The sequence below is a fragment of the Argiope bruennichi genome, chromosome 3 (assembly GCF_947563725.1).
Source record: "Argiope bruennichi chromosome 3, qqArgBrue1.1, whole genome shotgun sequence".
Taxonomy (NCBI): domain Eukaryota; kingdom Metazoa; phylum Arthropoda; class Arachnida; order Araneae; family Araneidae; genus Argiope; species Argiope bruennichi.
This window is the reverse complement of record NC_079153.1, coordinates 74,585,575-74,601,849: the sequence shown is the minus strand read 5'-3', so window position 1 is coordinate 74,601,849 and position 16,275 is coordinate 74,585,575. Positions and strand designations below refer to the sequence as shown.

Sequence of the window (16,275 nt, the reverse complement as noted above, 5' to 3'; positions counted from 1 at the left end):
CCAATTATTGCTTTCCTTTGAGTACAGCTATATTCCTTTTTAAAATCGTCTCATTACAAAAAGTGATAAGAAAACGATGGGAGCAAATGTAAATAACAGATGTACAAATGTAAAGTTTGATACAAAAAGTTTTTAGCTTAAAAGTTAACAGCTTACTAGCCCAAAATATTGGCTTTCCTTACAATCAAACTATTAACAAGGACCGCATTTATAAAAATTTTTTTAAAAATGTTATTTTTTTAATTGATAAGAATGAAAAATATTTTAATGGAATCATACCTATAAATTAATGCACCTGTAAATTAAAATGTGTATACACTAAGAAAATAAAAATAAAAGTGAAAGGTATACTTCGGAGTAACTGTTTAAAAAAAAAAATTAACTAACAAAAGCACGGGATTGAGTGGTTGTCATTCAATCGTCTGACTGAATGAATCGCGTTTGATGAAACAAAGAAATTACTTTTAGTCTCATCATCGTAATAAAAACATTGTTACAGATTTGTATCAAATTAAATTCTTAAAAGTCATTAAAATTGTACGTAAGAGAAATAGATATTACTGAAAAGATAATTTTTAGTTTTTAAAATAGCGCAAAAATCATTTTTACCAGATAATATTTTTTTTTTTTTGAGAAATATAACTTTAAAAAAAAAACAATAACTTGCTTACTTTTTAATTAACTTCAGAATTTTGGAAAATTGACAGTGACCTTCTATTTTCTTGAAAGTAGAAGGTCCACCCACGACCTTGATGAAAATGACACGTGTCATTTTCATCAATGTCAGACAAAAACTACGAATTTATATACAAGATAAACAAACATGCTTTGAACTTCAATATAGATATAAATAAACAAAGAGCCGACAAGATTTCTTTAAATACTTGATAATAGAAAACTGAACGAGACAAACTTCGCACTTCATGTAAATATATCGGGTCAGACTGAGTTTAGAATTAGCATGAGATATTTTATTTTCGTTCTATAATATAAATTGGATAGGATGATTACTCGGAAAACCAGCGGGAAAGGTATCTACAAAAATTTCTCGCATACTCTATAATAAATTTGTCACGCCTTACATGTCATTAGCGTACAATAATTACGAAATATTTTGTCATGAATTTTTTATTTTTACTAAATATATAGCGTAATCCGTTGTAAGTTATTTGACAATTAATCCCTGGCATGCGTTAATAGTATCAAAAATCGAATTTGTGATTTAGAAAACGTTTTTCTCAAACAACTGAAGCAAAAATTTGAAACAAAATTGCACTTGTAGTCACAAAATCCTATACCAAATTTGTTATTTATGTTATCGCGTTTTTGAATGTTTCTGAAAGAACAGACAGACAGAAGGTCAACCCTTTGTTGGATTTGGCCCAAACTCTGACAGCTATCTACACTATGCATGTTAAATCTATGTATCGAATTTTATCTATCTCTTTTCGTTTTATAATTATCGTGTTACCTTATATTCGAACAGCCGGAGAAAGACTTCTTCTAAACGGATTTCACTCAAAATTTGATGGAAATCTGTGAATTTAATGTAATTACCATGCACCAAATTTTAACCGTCTAGCTCAAAGTGTTTTTGAGTTATCTCACTCACAGACAGACAGAGGAACATTTTCTAAAAATGTATTTTCGAACTCTAGAAGATCGAAAACTTGGAGATACACCAAAATCTCGAGTTCAACTTTTTTTCACCATTACTACATATACGAGAATGTAAACAAGTCAAGTAAACAAATATGTAAGAAATTTTCGCGCATTCAGTATTTCCCTCCCACCTCAAAATATGATTTTGTTTTTAAATCATTTAATGAATCACATATATAAAATCGCTGCTTACGAATTTGAAGATATTAGTAAACCTTTTTAACCTCAACTATGCTTGATGGCAGAATGCAATTATCGAGATTTTTTCGTTTGTCATTTTCCATAATTGATACAAAAATAATATTAAATTTTAGTGATTCTTAAAAAAGCTAAATAAAGTTCGCCATGAATAAATATACAATTTGGTAGGTATAATCCAGCTTTATGAAAAATATATCTCAAAGAATTATTGACGTTTATTGTTAGATAGAATGGATTGAGGTAAATCCATAGCATGACGACAGTTAATCCAGAATCCATTTATCGAAAGTAAAAGAGCAATCAATCATAGACAAGCGCGGCCATTTTTTTTTTGCACCGTTTATTAATTCCAATTAGGGATTGCCATATCGGACCAAAAGTTCAATACCGGTATTCAGTATATTTTAGACCTTAATACCGGTAGTAGAAATTTTAGAAAAAGAAAGAAAATACAGGCATTTCTTTGTTTTATTTGCCAGTTTTATTAGAGAATGTAAATATCACAAAAAATAATTTGCAACTTATAAATTATAACAGTATATAATAAATCACAAAAAAGTAAAGGAATATCTTATTTATTTAAATAACAAAAAAGTGTAAATATCACTACTATTCAGTCTGTGGTACTATTACAAATTTTTGAAATGTGATCTGATGATATATACATTACGATGATTGATACATTAAGCTTGGAACGTAACTTAGTGCAAAAATGACCAGCTGTCGAAAATGCTCTTTCGGCATCTACGCTAGTTGGTGGTACTGTTAGCAATGCGCGATATACTTTTTCCAAGTATTTACTTCTAAATCCCTCATCTTCAAATAAATCGATTTCCCGTCGGATGGTTTTGGATATCGCTGATTTCTGTGTTGTATTTTGGTCTATTGATTTTTTTTTTATTTATTTATCGCTAATTCTAATTTTTGTTCAAGAGACAATTCCTTTTCACTATCGACATTAGTGTCATCATAATCTCCGATAACTGTACCGAATTCTTCTGAATGTGGAGAGGTTGTGGGTAAAAGACTTTAAGAAAATTTACTATAAACTTGATCAGATTTGAATTGGTTAGTCTCTTTTCTTCTTTTTCATTTTCATTTTTAAAATCATTATAATTATGTAAACACCGTAAGACATTATGCATTACTAATTATCTGTAATGTTTACCTCTAATAAAACCGCGAGTCTTCATTGTTAAATGTAAACATCTCCTCCTTTCATCTCACTTCTATTTTGACGAATTAAACCCATCCTAACGATGCGCAAAAGCGCGGAGGGTTTTACAATCCGTTGTCAAATAGTATTTTAACCCTTATCGTGGCAAGATTGCTTTTTTGAAGAAAAGCAAAAAAAAAAAAAAAAATGTATATAGGTAGACAGATAAACTACTATTTTTATTTTTGAAGTATAAATAAACGTCTAGAAATGTCATGTGTTTAATAAAACTAAGTTAAAAATTATTTTATAGTGGTAGTATATTTTTATAAAGTTGTATGTATGGTACACTATACAAAATGAACATAAGGATTAACACTTCTCTTGATTGTACGATGCAGCTTTGTATTCACAGTCTAATTAAATTTCGACCGTTAGGGAGACATAAAACCAAAAATGTATACCATTTCCCTATATTGACGATCCCTGAACATATAATGGAGACAATTAAAAAAAATTCTAGTAAATACCGAAAAAAGCGGTATTTAAACTTGTGAGTACCGGTATTACAAAATTGTTTAAATGGCTCAAAATACCAATATTCGGTATTCCGGTATACCAGTAATGCAATCCCTAATTCCAATTAAGAACTGAAATTTTTGATCAACAAAACAATAGTGCTTTTCTTGAATTCTAGAAATTATGTATTTTGATATAATTACTGTTTTGTCTGAAATACCATTTCTTTCCAATATCTTTGGTTCATAGTATATTGTTTCTGGGATAAAATATAGTTTGACACGATTCATAACATTTATTAAAAGATCAAGGATAAAAATAATTTCAAGTAAAATAAAGATATGTAACAAATCACGGAAAAAAATTATGATAAATTTTAAAAACAAGAGTGATTTAATAAAACTTGAGGCAAAGATAGAGTACTAAAATTTTAGAAAGGCATTTTTCACCCAGCAAATCTTTTAAGCTTCAAATAGATGTACGAAAGTGTATCCAATAATCAAAGATAAAGTTAGGATATTTAGAATAACAGCAACAGAATTAACCACGCCGAAGTTAGAACAAGTGCGGGCTCTCCAACGTGGCTATTTAGTGCACCCAATATGGAGAAAAAATATTGCATCTGCCATAAGACAGATAAGATTAACCTCATGTTCAAAAACAGTTGAATCGAACGAAGCTAACTGTTAAATTTATATCACAGATATCCTATCACTTTGCATTGATACATTGTTTCAATGTCCTGAAATGTACAAAATGTAACAATGAATAGGAGAGGTAAAGAGGCTGACTTCGCAGCGCTGTCCACAAGCTCATCGTCTTCCAGTGTCTTAAAGCAATATATACGAATTCAGTAACTTTTAATCAGATTTTACATATTAAATGAGAATAATGAGATAAAAACATGGTGGTCCTTTTTTTTTTTTTTTTTTATTGCGGGTTTTTTTGTTTGGATGTAAAATTTGCAGTTAGGCATTTGTGACGAAAGTAAATGTGTAAGTGAGCATATTAGTAGAAATGATATTAATTCAGGGAAATGTTAATGAAAGTATTATAGTTTCATGCCTTTCTAAAGGCTTATATACTTTTCTTATCAATTCTTATTAAAAAAAATTAGAAATTTTTTACATTTCTTCCGAAATTTCCTCCTCTATTATATCCCTTTCTGATCGTGGCAATGAGATGCAGAAGTTTCATTTACTGATTTTATAATATCGATTACTTTTCTCAATTGGTTCATATCGACTATGTTTGGGATCCTAGACCAGCATATTTGACGTGAATGAGATTTAAAAAAGATGTTTTCGAATGAATGGTATTGAAAAAACAAAGTTGGTTTTATTAGCTACAAGTTTAACATTGAGAGACATAGGGTTCCCACCAAATATACTTATAAACGATAAAGCGTTGCTTTTTTTTATCAATTTACGAAATTAATTTAATATAAATTTATAATTACGCCAGGCATAAGCATTTGCTCTTTTTCTTTTATTGTTTTTTTTTTTTTTTTTTTGCTATTTTTCATAGAGAACAAGAATTTAAAACACAATTTGAAGTAAATGGAATTAAATAAAAATCAAGAATTTAAGTTTTCGGCCATTTTCATGCTGTGTGAGTTCGCACAGGTGTGCGTCGTACGTGCAAGTTGGCGCTCTTCAGGCAAGACCATTTAACCAGGGGTTATATATATATAACAGATTCAATGAACCAGCATTGCACTAATCCGTTTCCGGCTTCTCTAATAGTCGCGCGTTTAGAAGGGCGAGCAAAGAAGGAAAGGAAAACAAGTCGCCGTCACCAAATGCAGATTTTAGTGACCTTCATGTGACGTAAACAATAGTATTTTGAATTCTATTTCGTAATATTTATTAGATAAATATAAATTTTGCATATTTAATGCAATAAAGAAAGTTTTTTTTTAATTAAAATATGCGTTTTTATTTATTTCTATTTATGTGGTGCTTTTGTTGACGATCCGGGAGTTCTTTAATCTGGTAGATGCTGAATTATTGAGAATCTGCTTGATATATTTTATAAATGATGCAATTGTTAGAAATTAAATAAATGGCAGTTTTAACTCTCTTTAATGATAGCACAAGACAGTTTCCTGATATTACAGCCGTTACAATATACAGAAAATGTCAAAAGAAAATCAATATATTTTTTAACTATATTATTCATCGGCAACACATAAAATTATCTATCTATTCTATGAAAAAAATTTACGCAAACGTTTTATTCGCTTTGTGATTGGTAGACAGCGAGTCATCTGACCCATGACATTTGAGGTTGTATGTATTGCTTGAAATGTTTAATGAAAATCTTTATTACGACGAAGCAAGTATTTATATCGCATTTGATGGTGAAATGATAACAAAAAAGGAAAAGTACAGCTTAAATTATTAACAAATTAACATAAATGAATTTTAAAAATAGCGTTTGTTAATTCTTCTTTCAGACACACGTTTGTAGCAAACAACAGCTTTACGGTTTATTTATTTTTCTGGAGTAACGAAATTTTTCGCCTCTCAGCTAGAAATGAATATCTAAGTATTACATATGCTAACCTGCACTGTTTTTTAAACAGTAATGGGCGTTCAAAGATATCAGATGGGGAAAAAATCCAAAGAAATACAGAGCAACAATCTGCTAATTTGAAAAGAAAAGCAGGCTGATTGTGAAGTTGCTGCATTAGAAAATTGAATCAATATTTAGATATTGAAGATATGAGCAAAGAATGTCCTCATAGAGGGGTTTTGAATTCTGAATCGGAAGTACGCTGATCGGTAAATGTATGTCGTCATCATGGAAAGAATAAACTTGCAACGTTGAACGAATGGCCAGCGGAATTTAAAAACTTGCGAACAAGAACAGACGAAAATCAGGTGCAATAGCAGATAACATCGGAGTTAGCGAGCGAAAACGAGCAGGGGCCGAGGACCCCTAGTATGACTATAAAAAAAATAATGATAATAATAAACATTTTTATGTCTTGTTTATTTATTTTCAAAATACGTTGCATTAATTTATATCTTATTTTCAGCTGTATTTTTCAGCTACGGTCATCTTCACTCAAAGAAAGGTCTGTCAGCCATATAAACAATGCAAATAAATTAATTGTTTGGTTTTATAGTCCAATTTGCAGCTACATAATACAGAATTTCACCATAATGCACGCATAAGAAGACATCAAAGCTGAAAACACTCGTGCACGTCCTTCGGGACTACCACGCATCAGAAGCCGCTGCTTTTATTTCAAAACCTTACTTATTTATTCCTTTATTCCGCAATGTTTGCGATTTTTCCTTACTGATAATTCATGGTACTCAAAATTATTAAGCTACTTATTAACAGCATTCTGTAACTATATATATAAATGTGGAAACTTATTACCAACAAAACTACTAATTACTATTTACGCAAAACAATATCATGGGTGAAAATTAAAAGCATAGACTGCCATGAAACACAACTAAAATATATTTCGTAAAGGAAAAAAATGCAGGTTTAAATTTCTTTTGGTTGTTATTTTTCCTCATTTTATTAATCAATTATTCAGATGAAAAATAATTTTCGTAATAAGTCAAAATAAAAATACTCTTGAATATATTTTTGTCTACCTCTTGTACCGTTAAATGAGAGCTGGGATAACGTTGAAAATATGCTTGCAAAGAAAGCATACTGGCACATTTGTTTAAATTTAAATATAATTTCTTTATATAAAGAGGTCAAAAAGACATAAAAATGCAGTATATTTAATAGTTTACATGCAAAAAAAAAGTGTGTTATATAGTGAATGCAAAATGTTTTATTTAATTAAAGATTACAACACCATTTTGGAGACAGTGCATTTCTGCAATATAAATATAGCAGTACTTCTGGCCAGTGAGTAAAAAATCTGTCATTAATTCTAACCACAATTTCTCAATTTTAACCGCACAAAATTTTCTCACAAACAATGCGTTTAAATTTTTAAGATATTTAATCCTTTGCATTCAAAGATTTGTAGATGGCACACATATGTTTGCTTGCGAAACAGACAAAGCAACGCAATCTTGAAATGAAATACTCAAATAAATGTCTAGCGTTAAACATGGTATCAGGAAATACATAACTTTATTTATTTGTTTGTTGAGAAGACACTGCTGATAATGCATTAACTATGTTTGCAAAATAGAAAACAAACTTGGCTAAATTTTCCTAAGTACTTTGAAATTGATTCAAAGTGGCAACACACTATATAAATGAAATCGCCTTAGTTATAATTTTCTTACTTAAAGTAACACAATCCGTGGCAAACTGATTACCAGACGTACAGTCAAACCTCGCTTAACGAGAATCTCTCATAACGAGTGATTCGCATAATGAGGAAAACAAAATGTGAAAAAATGATTCTTTTTAACAAGCAATATTTCTTAAATGAATGACGAGGAGACGCCATGATATCACATCTATCAATTTGCGCTGAGCGCTTGTTTGAAGAAGGCCCTTATTTATAAAATGGAAGAAGTTTTGGCCGGAGAGCAAGGAAGGTGCTGAGAAATTATTGTCCCGTATATTGAAAAGCATCGCCTTAATAGGAAAGCAGCTAGTGCGCGCAGAAAATCATTTAAAGATAATGCTTTGTCTAATTTTCACCAAAAAAAAAAAAAAATCTTCTTAGACAACTACATTCTAAATAATAAATTGCATTAATATAAATTTATTTAAATATTTCTTTTCAGGTTGGAATACGTCGTTCTATTTTACTTGGATTCCTAGGGAGGGAAAAAAAAAAATCGCTTATCGAATAAGATTTGGAAACGAATTATGCTCGTTAACGGAAGTTCCACTGTGCCGAGTTTCTAGTTTCTATATTTAAGTTCTGTCACCCATGCAACCTTACATGTTTCATTAGGCTTTTATTAACAATTATTTGCTGAAACAATTACAATGCAATGTTGAGGATATACACATAAATCAGTTTCTCGCCATTCTATTGGGCTCTTATCCTCGGGAAAATTGGTTCTTCCACCACTCCAAAAAGTATTCGACGAAATATAAGGATATAAGAATCATAGATCTCGTTAATCAAGTGAGTAGCATCCTAGTAAGGGCTCTTGCGAAATTAATCTAAAAAGGTCTGTCAATAAGTGGTTGTCTCACAGTCTGCACTTCGTCTTAGAAGCTGCTCTGTCACACATCACTGCACTGAAAAAGATACATAACGTGTGAAGAGCAGCCAACTTCCTTCAAGGTTATCTCTGGTTCAATTCACTCCATTTAATGTAATTTGAAATGATGGAATAGTTTGCTATGCAAATAATCTTTTCAATTGACTATTTTCCGGGACATTATGACGAATCGATTTAATTTCTGACTTTGAGAATGACTCATCTGTACCTACACTGGGACAGGTATAAAATGCGATATTTGAATACCTGACGAATTTTTAAATTAAAATTTTGTGTGAAATTGTATTTGTTTAGCAAAGCAATTCCACAGAAATTTTTTCTTAACAAGAATATTTATAAATTGCTTAACAGATGGGGCTGTTTCAAAATTTTGATAGAATTGAATGGGAATGTTGAATAAAAATGAGGAAAAGGCAAAAAAATACTTCACGGAAAATATTTTTATGGAATACCACAGCGACGATAAAAACAAGCCATGTACGTAAATTTAGGAAAGAGATGAAGAGAAGAGACATTTTCTAGAGCGAAAACAAATGTTTTATCTATTTACACAAAAATTCAAACAGCTGCAAAGTAGAAAGGATATTTTTACAAACAGATAACTTGAAAAGATAAAATAGCAATTTAAATCAGAAACTGCACTTTGAATACCCAAATGATAATCTGTTCAAAAAAATTAAGGTGAATATATATATATTTCTTTTATCCGTTCTAATTTTTTCCCGTTTATTTAAAACAAGGAAGAAAATAAATTTATATAACTTTCGTCTGAAGAAAAGATGCTTATAATAGTAACAATTATAAAATATAAGATTGAAAAAGATTTTCTGTGGCTACTGAACTTGAATTTCAAACAAATACGTCATGATCTTTTTTTTTTTTTTTTTCCTTGTATATAAACGTTTACTTCTGCACAAAAAAAACATTAAAGACGATGTTATTCTAAAATTCGACCAAATACAATGGAATAGCTTGGCTAGAGGAACAATGTTCCTGAGAAAATGAAGAACTTAAGCTTCAAGATAAAGTCATCGGAAAGTAATTATTTTCTATCTCTTTCATTTTGTCACTTGGTTCAAATGATTGGTTTAACTAGCAGGATTATGTTTGGCCTTATATTTCAGAAGCATTTGCTAGAATACAATAGGCATCTTAAATTCGAATAGTGGCGGCATTTTTATAGATTATTTTTATCTACATCTAAAGTCTTTAGACGAGCAAGCACTTTTAGAAATTCTTTTCCAATAAAAGTAAAAGGCAGAAGTCAACAGAAAGTAATTTTATAGATTAAAAAATCCATGTTGTACAAATATTGGTTTATCAAGTCTTTAAAATATTATCTTCATATTGTTTAGTGCATTTCAACAACAAAAAGAGGGGGAGATAAAAAAAAATAGAGTTGTCACTTTTTGGTTTTCGATAATTTACTGTTTCCTATAAATTCTAAATAGTAGATACATTCTTTTGGGGGAAGGCATTGCTTACTTTGCTTCAAGTAAGAATCCATGCAACACTTACGATGTTGATAAAAGTAAAAAAAGTTTTTATATCTTAATATTAGATTTATATATTTATGCATGAATGATTTAAATCTATCAGTTTAATAAAAATATTTCAATGCATGTAATTAGTCTGCCAGTTAAAATAATTCGATGCACGTATCACAAAAAGACTAATAAGTGAAATTATGAGACAGTTCATTTTAGATTTTTTTTTTTTTTCAAAGCCTTAATCATTTGCCCTTAAATTCGCACAATGCAATAACAGTACAAAGCTTACCAGAAAAAATCCTACCTTTGCTACCCAATAATTAATTAGATGCTTATAATGCTTTACTGGTCGCATTCACCGGTTAAATTCCTTAAAAGACTATACAATTACTTTGATTAGCAAAAGAAATTAGAAATAGTGATTGGTTTTAGTGGAATTTTAGTTTTGATACTGCCTGAACAAAAAATTATACGTGATTTAAGTCTAAAACCTGCATGCAACCAAATGTCGCCGCAGCGGCACCAGTGGAATGCTGAAGGTAAAAGAACATTCCTTTTAAAACAATTTTTTTTAACGTTAGATATATTTGATTTTATATTCTAGAGACGAATTCTGCCCCCCCCCCTTTTTATTGTTGTTGTTATGATAAAGCAAAAAAAAAAAAAAAAAAAAGTGTGACCGTTCTGAGAAGAAAACGCTGAATAAGTAGTCTAAATGAATTGAAACACGCTTCATGAGGAACTGATTTTTCCTCCAGCGAGTGTAATTTGATTTCTAATGTTAATCTTTTCAGACAAATTTGAAAGTCCTTCACTTAAAATACCGTTTTAAAGTAATTGTTGGAAGGGGCGGAATTTCGACAAATTCATTAACTCTCCAATTTAAAAAAGTCGTGGAAGTTTCGGAAAGTCAGAATTGGGGAAGTGTCGTAATAACTGCAATTACAGAAACATCTAGGCTTCTAAATGCTTACTTTTAATAAATCTTATAAGATAATTATTATAGCAAATTATACGGATAATCATATTGAACTTATTGGCAATATAAATCCTCAAAATCAAATTACATATAGCTTTACAGTAAGATCTATAAATCTGGATATGAAAAAAAAATCATAATACAATTCAGCCTTAGTTAGTCAGTATGGATTTTTCTTACATTCTATTGCATAAAATTAATCGAGCCTCTGAGATGATTAGAGATAACAATGAAATTAAAATAATACGTATATTGAAAATTGGAGATACTGCCGCAATGTAAACCCATTCCATCCATAAATGGATCTCTAAAACTGCCATAATTGGAGATGCGAGTGTTAGATTTGTTGTATAAAGGGCAAGAGAGAAAAAAAAAATTTCAATTAGGAGTGGGCCTTTGAAAGCAAAATATAAATTTCTTCGTTATAACTACCTGCAGCGTGAATTGAAATGAAAGCTCTTGAATTATTTTCTAATTTCTGTCATAAAAAAAAGTTAAAACTGAGCAATTTTTAAGAAGTTTTTATTTCTTTTACTCATAATTTTGAATTTTTAAAAATAAATATCCCGAAAAGTTATCAAAATTTAATGTTAAAATATTACTTTGATATTATTGGGGCTACTAAAACCAAATTTCGACTTGCTTTTTCAAAAAAACATACTAATAAAATAATAATGCAACCAATTTAAAAACTTTTTCCGTAAACTTCATAGTTGTTGAAATGTGCGCCAAAGTAACGAAGGCTACAAAATTCGCCCAAACAATATTTCGCCACCTTCGTAGTATAATGGTATATAATTAGCATAAAGATACACTTATAAGGATCATGGTTTGTTTGTTAGTTTTTAAAATAATACAAAAATAACACAAAAATGTATTCAAATCAAAATAAAATAATTACAGATTGATAAAGATTAGTGTTATGCCTTAGAGATAAAATGCCCCCATAAAAAAGCAAAAGATAACACAAAATTCTCAAAAATGTGTTCTAAGCTCTTTCTTATTTGTAAAAACAATACTGAAATAATCTAGAGCCTTAATACAGTTCATATACTGAAAACCTTTTTTAAATAAGACATGCTAATATATATATAGTAAAAATATGCCTATACTTAATTTTGATTTACCTCAAAGGATAAGTCTTTCAAAGCAAATTTCAGTAAAACTCTTTCTTCTTTGTAAATACTAAGCCCATATACATAAATTATTTTTAATATGACATTTTGTTTTGCAATCACTTATTTATAATGTTTTATGCTATTTTAAAAATTTAATGGAATGATGAACAATTAAAATATATAAAAGGTTAGATCAAAAAATTTTAAAGGATTGAGTGGAACTTGCTTAGTTAACATTATATAATGCTTTTAATTAAATATTCTATTTATAAAAAATTTGTATTTTAAAGCAATAAAGAAATAACACAATCCAAAAATCTTTTTTTTACAAGTTGTGATGTCCATATTAAAAAGTTGAAAAAGACAAATTTTAAGACACATTAAAACAGTTATTTGAAAAATTATCTTACATATCTTACAAGGCAATTTGTCATTGGCATTCTTGTTTGTGTCTATAGTTGGTGCTTTTCACAGTAAAAAAAAGGGGGGGGGCTTATTTTATTTTTTTCTCTCTCTCTCTCTTTAAAATTTTAGAGGAATGGTAGAAACACATTTAATAAAAGAAGCAGAAATATTGGTGAACTAAGAATTTTTTCAAAACAGCCTCTCTCATATATTTTTAAAAAGAAGAATACTATGAAGGCTATCATAAGTATAAGGTAGATTATAAAAAGTTATTTTAGTTTATAAGAACTAAAACAGACAAAATATATCCTTAATCCTTAAAAACAACAAATCCAGAAGAAAAAAAAAAAGAGTTATTGCCAAAGAGTTTTGAATAAGGTAATTTAATAATTCCAATATTGTTATAGCAGTCTACACTTTTGCAGGTACATTTAAATATTACGCAAATTTGAGAGAAAGTAATTTTTAATCAAAATGATAATACAAACTTTAGAATTTTCCTTTCAGAAATTCTTAAAATCTTACATTCTCAGTTTATATATATATATATATATATATATATATATCTCAATCAGCAGATGATCTAAACCAAATTTTTAAAATGGTTATTGCTGTTTCACTTGCAAATTCTTTTATGATATTCTAAAACACTGTCATTGTAGGAATAAAATTTCAAAAATTTATAGTAATTGCCACTTTTAAACAATTTAATAATCCCTATTATACTTATTCTAATTTCCTAAAAATGTAATTCAGAGAAAAAATTTTATAACTGCGCATTGGCACACATAATATATCATTGTTGCAAATTTATAATTTTATATGAATTGAATCATTAACTGTTGAGTATATTTTACAAAAAAAAGTAAATAAATAAACATTAAGAACACATGGACATTTATTTCAAATATTACATTTATCAAATATATTTATAACAAATTTATTTATAATTAAGTCTTTAAACTAAAATTCCATTTTTTTTTTTCAGTACCTGCAGGTTTGTTGGGTATATTTTCAGATTCTATAATTATTCTTAGTCAGAAAAATTATGCTGAATTAAAAAAAAAAAAAAAAAAAAAAAAAAAATTCCTTTAATTATCAATAAAAGGATGTTTTAGTCTCTGTATATATCAATCACAAATATTTTTTTTTTTTTTTGTATATACAATGGATCTATCTACATGTAAAAAGAGAGTTTAAAATTATAACTTTCAATTATATGTTTTATATAAGGGTTGAGTCATTAATTCCTCATAGCTAAACGACATATTTAAAACAAATCAGATTTAGAATAAACTGATGATAAATGATAATATAAAGAATGATAAATATGAAATACAACTGTCCACAAAAGTTACGAAACAAGAGAAAGGCAATGTTACATACAGTATTATCATCAAGAAATGCAGCATATATATTGAATTTACTTAGCCACTGGGGAGGCTCCAAAAATAGTAACTACTAGTCATAATTAAGATCAAAATTAATTTAGCATAATACTCTTAAAAAAACCCTGTAAGTACAGAATAGAACTTTAAAGAATTGTCCCATAAATGAAATAAAAGTTTTGCACATTATTTAAAAAAAAATTTTATTATAAACTAGTCATGTACTCTGATGAATTTTATATTTTTAGTATGTGAAAAAAAGCAAGAATTATTGTAAGAAATGTGTAACTTTAAAGAATTGTCCTGTAAATGAATTAAAAGTTTTGTACATTATTTTAAACACAAATTTTATTATAAACTAGTCATGTACTCTGATGAATTTTATATTTTTAGTATGTGAAAAAAAGCAAGAATTATTGTAAGAAATTTGTTTGCTTTCTGACACTTCTAAGGCAGAGCTATCTAACTTTTCTGATTTGTTAATCCTTTTTAGGTTGGGAATTTTTTTACAACCTCAAAATAAGAAAACAATTTTTTAAAGTATTAATTAATGAAAATAAAAAAAATATGAATTATTAAATTTTCTTAAAAAATTTTAAAACAAGATATTTGATAACTTTTGCTTATAGGCATTAATTTGAAAATCTGAAATGAAAGGGCAATATGAATTTCTTCATATCCCCTATCTTAGGCTATACAACCCAATTTAGGATAACAATTTGTAGAAAAAGATATTTTGTTCTCTGGTAAAAGGGCATTTCATACAAATATAAAGGAATGTGGAATCTCAACATGATCATTTTAATTTCTGTAATAAGAATGGAAAATATATGCTTTGAAGTTTTCCTCTTTATAAATAAACATGATTCATTTGAATAAATATCCATATTACATAAACTCACAAATACCTACCTAGCTGGACATAAAGTATTATAAACCTATTAATATTGATTTCCATTTAAATAAGCCTACTTTAAAAGTGCAATATGCCCATTTCAAAAGTCTTGATGAGCTCATAATATTTGGAATAAAAAAACATAAAAATCTATAGTACAGTTTTATAATTAGAATCCAATAAATATATACAATTATTGCTACAAGCATTTTCAATTAAATGAATAAAAATAGCACAAATTTATTTTTAAATCAGCTTTCTAAACTGAGTTAAATTAAATATGATAATTTAAATATCAAATTATTATTAAATAAAATTTTCGTATGTAAAATTTAATTTTTTTTTCAAAATCAAAATGCCTTTTAAATTTTATATAACTTGCTGGTGTAAAAAGAATTTCAATTTCACAATTTTATTATATTTAAATATTTTTCAGATTTTATTTGCAGGATAAAAAAATATGCATTTTGATTTAATAAAAATATTTAAAAAATTAAATACTTGCTTATAAAAAGAAAATAACTTTATAGTAAATTTCACAGAAAAATATTTTTAAAAGTTTATTTTTACTTACCATCAGGCAATGCCGTAGCAGTTGATAGACCTCGGCGTAAAACATTTGGTACAGCTTCAATAACTTTAGATGATTTGATTAAAAATTCTTCTTTGGAAACTTCGGAATCCTCCGATGATACAGATATAATTGAACATGTAAAAAGCACAACACAAAACAATAAATAAAAGTGCTTAAGAAAATTCCGACATCCGATACTTGACAACAGAATCCAAGGGATGCAAAAAATGAACACAAAATCCATGATCCAAGGAAAAGAAAATTGCACACTATCACAAAACTATGGCATAATAATAAAATGAAAATAAAACACTGGATGCTTTCATAACACAGATCACATTCTGCATTTTATTCGGACACAAACAAGTAAAATGAGAAATCCGAAAACTGCTCGGCGCGAAAGCAATGCGTCTACTTTCGTTGTCGTTCGTCGACAGCGAAACATACGCTGTAGATCGAATTCAAGGGAAAAACCAGAAACTGAGGAGGAAGTGACGTATCGGATATAAGCTTCTTTCTCGTAATGGCAACATCTAGTAGTCAGATGTTTAATCGAAAGCAGAACGTTTTCATCTGCTTGGCATAAACAATTTGCTTTTTCTTTTACATAAAGTTCTTCACTAAAGTTTCCTGCATTGAAATTACCTCATTCATTTTATTTTTAATACCTTAAAAGAAAAATAAACGTGAATGGTACTGCTGATATATTAAAAT

General features: G+C 28.5%; 1 protein-coding gene across 3 annotated transcripts in view; it reads right to left on the bottom strand.

Annotated features, from left to right (window-relative positions):
* Positions 1-15,988, bottom strand: part of LOC129963107 (stromal interaction molecule homolog) — a 110,029-nt gene extending 94,041 nt beyond the window's left edge. For all 3 annotated transcript variants that reach the window (XM_056077179.1, XM_056077181.1, XM_056077180.1), the window contains exon 1: positions 15,562-15,988. In XM_056077179.1, the coding sequence (XP_055933154.1) occupies positions 15,562-15,805 (244 nt within the window). In that variant the 5' untranslated portion in view covers positions 15,806-15,988. The remainder of the gene's footprint in view (positions 1-15,561) is intronic.
* Between the last annotated feature and the right edge of the window lie 287 nt (positions 15,989-16,275).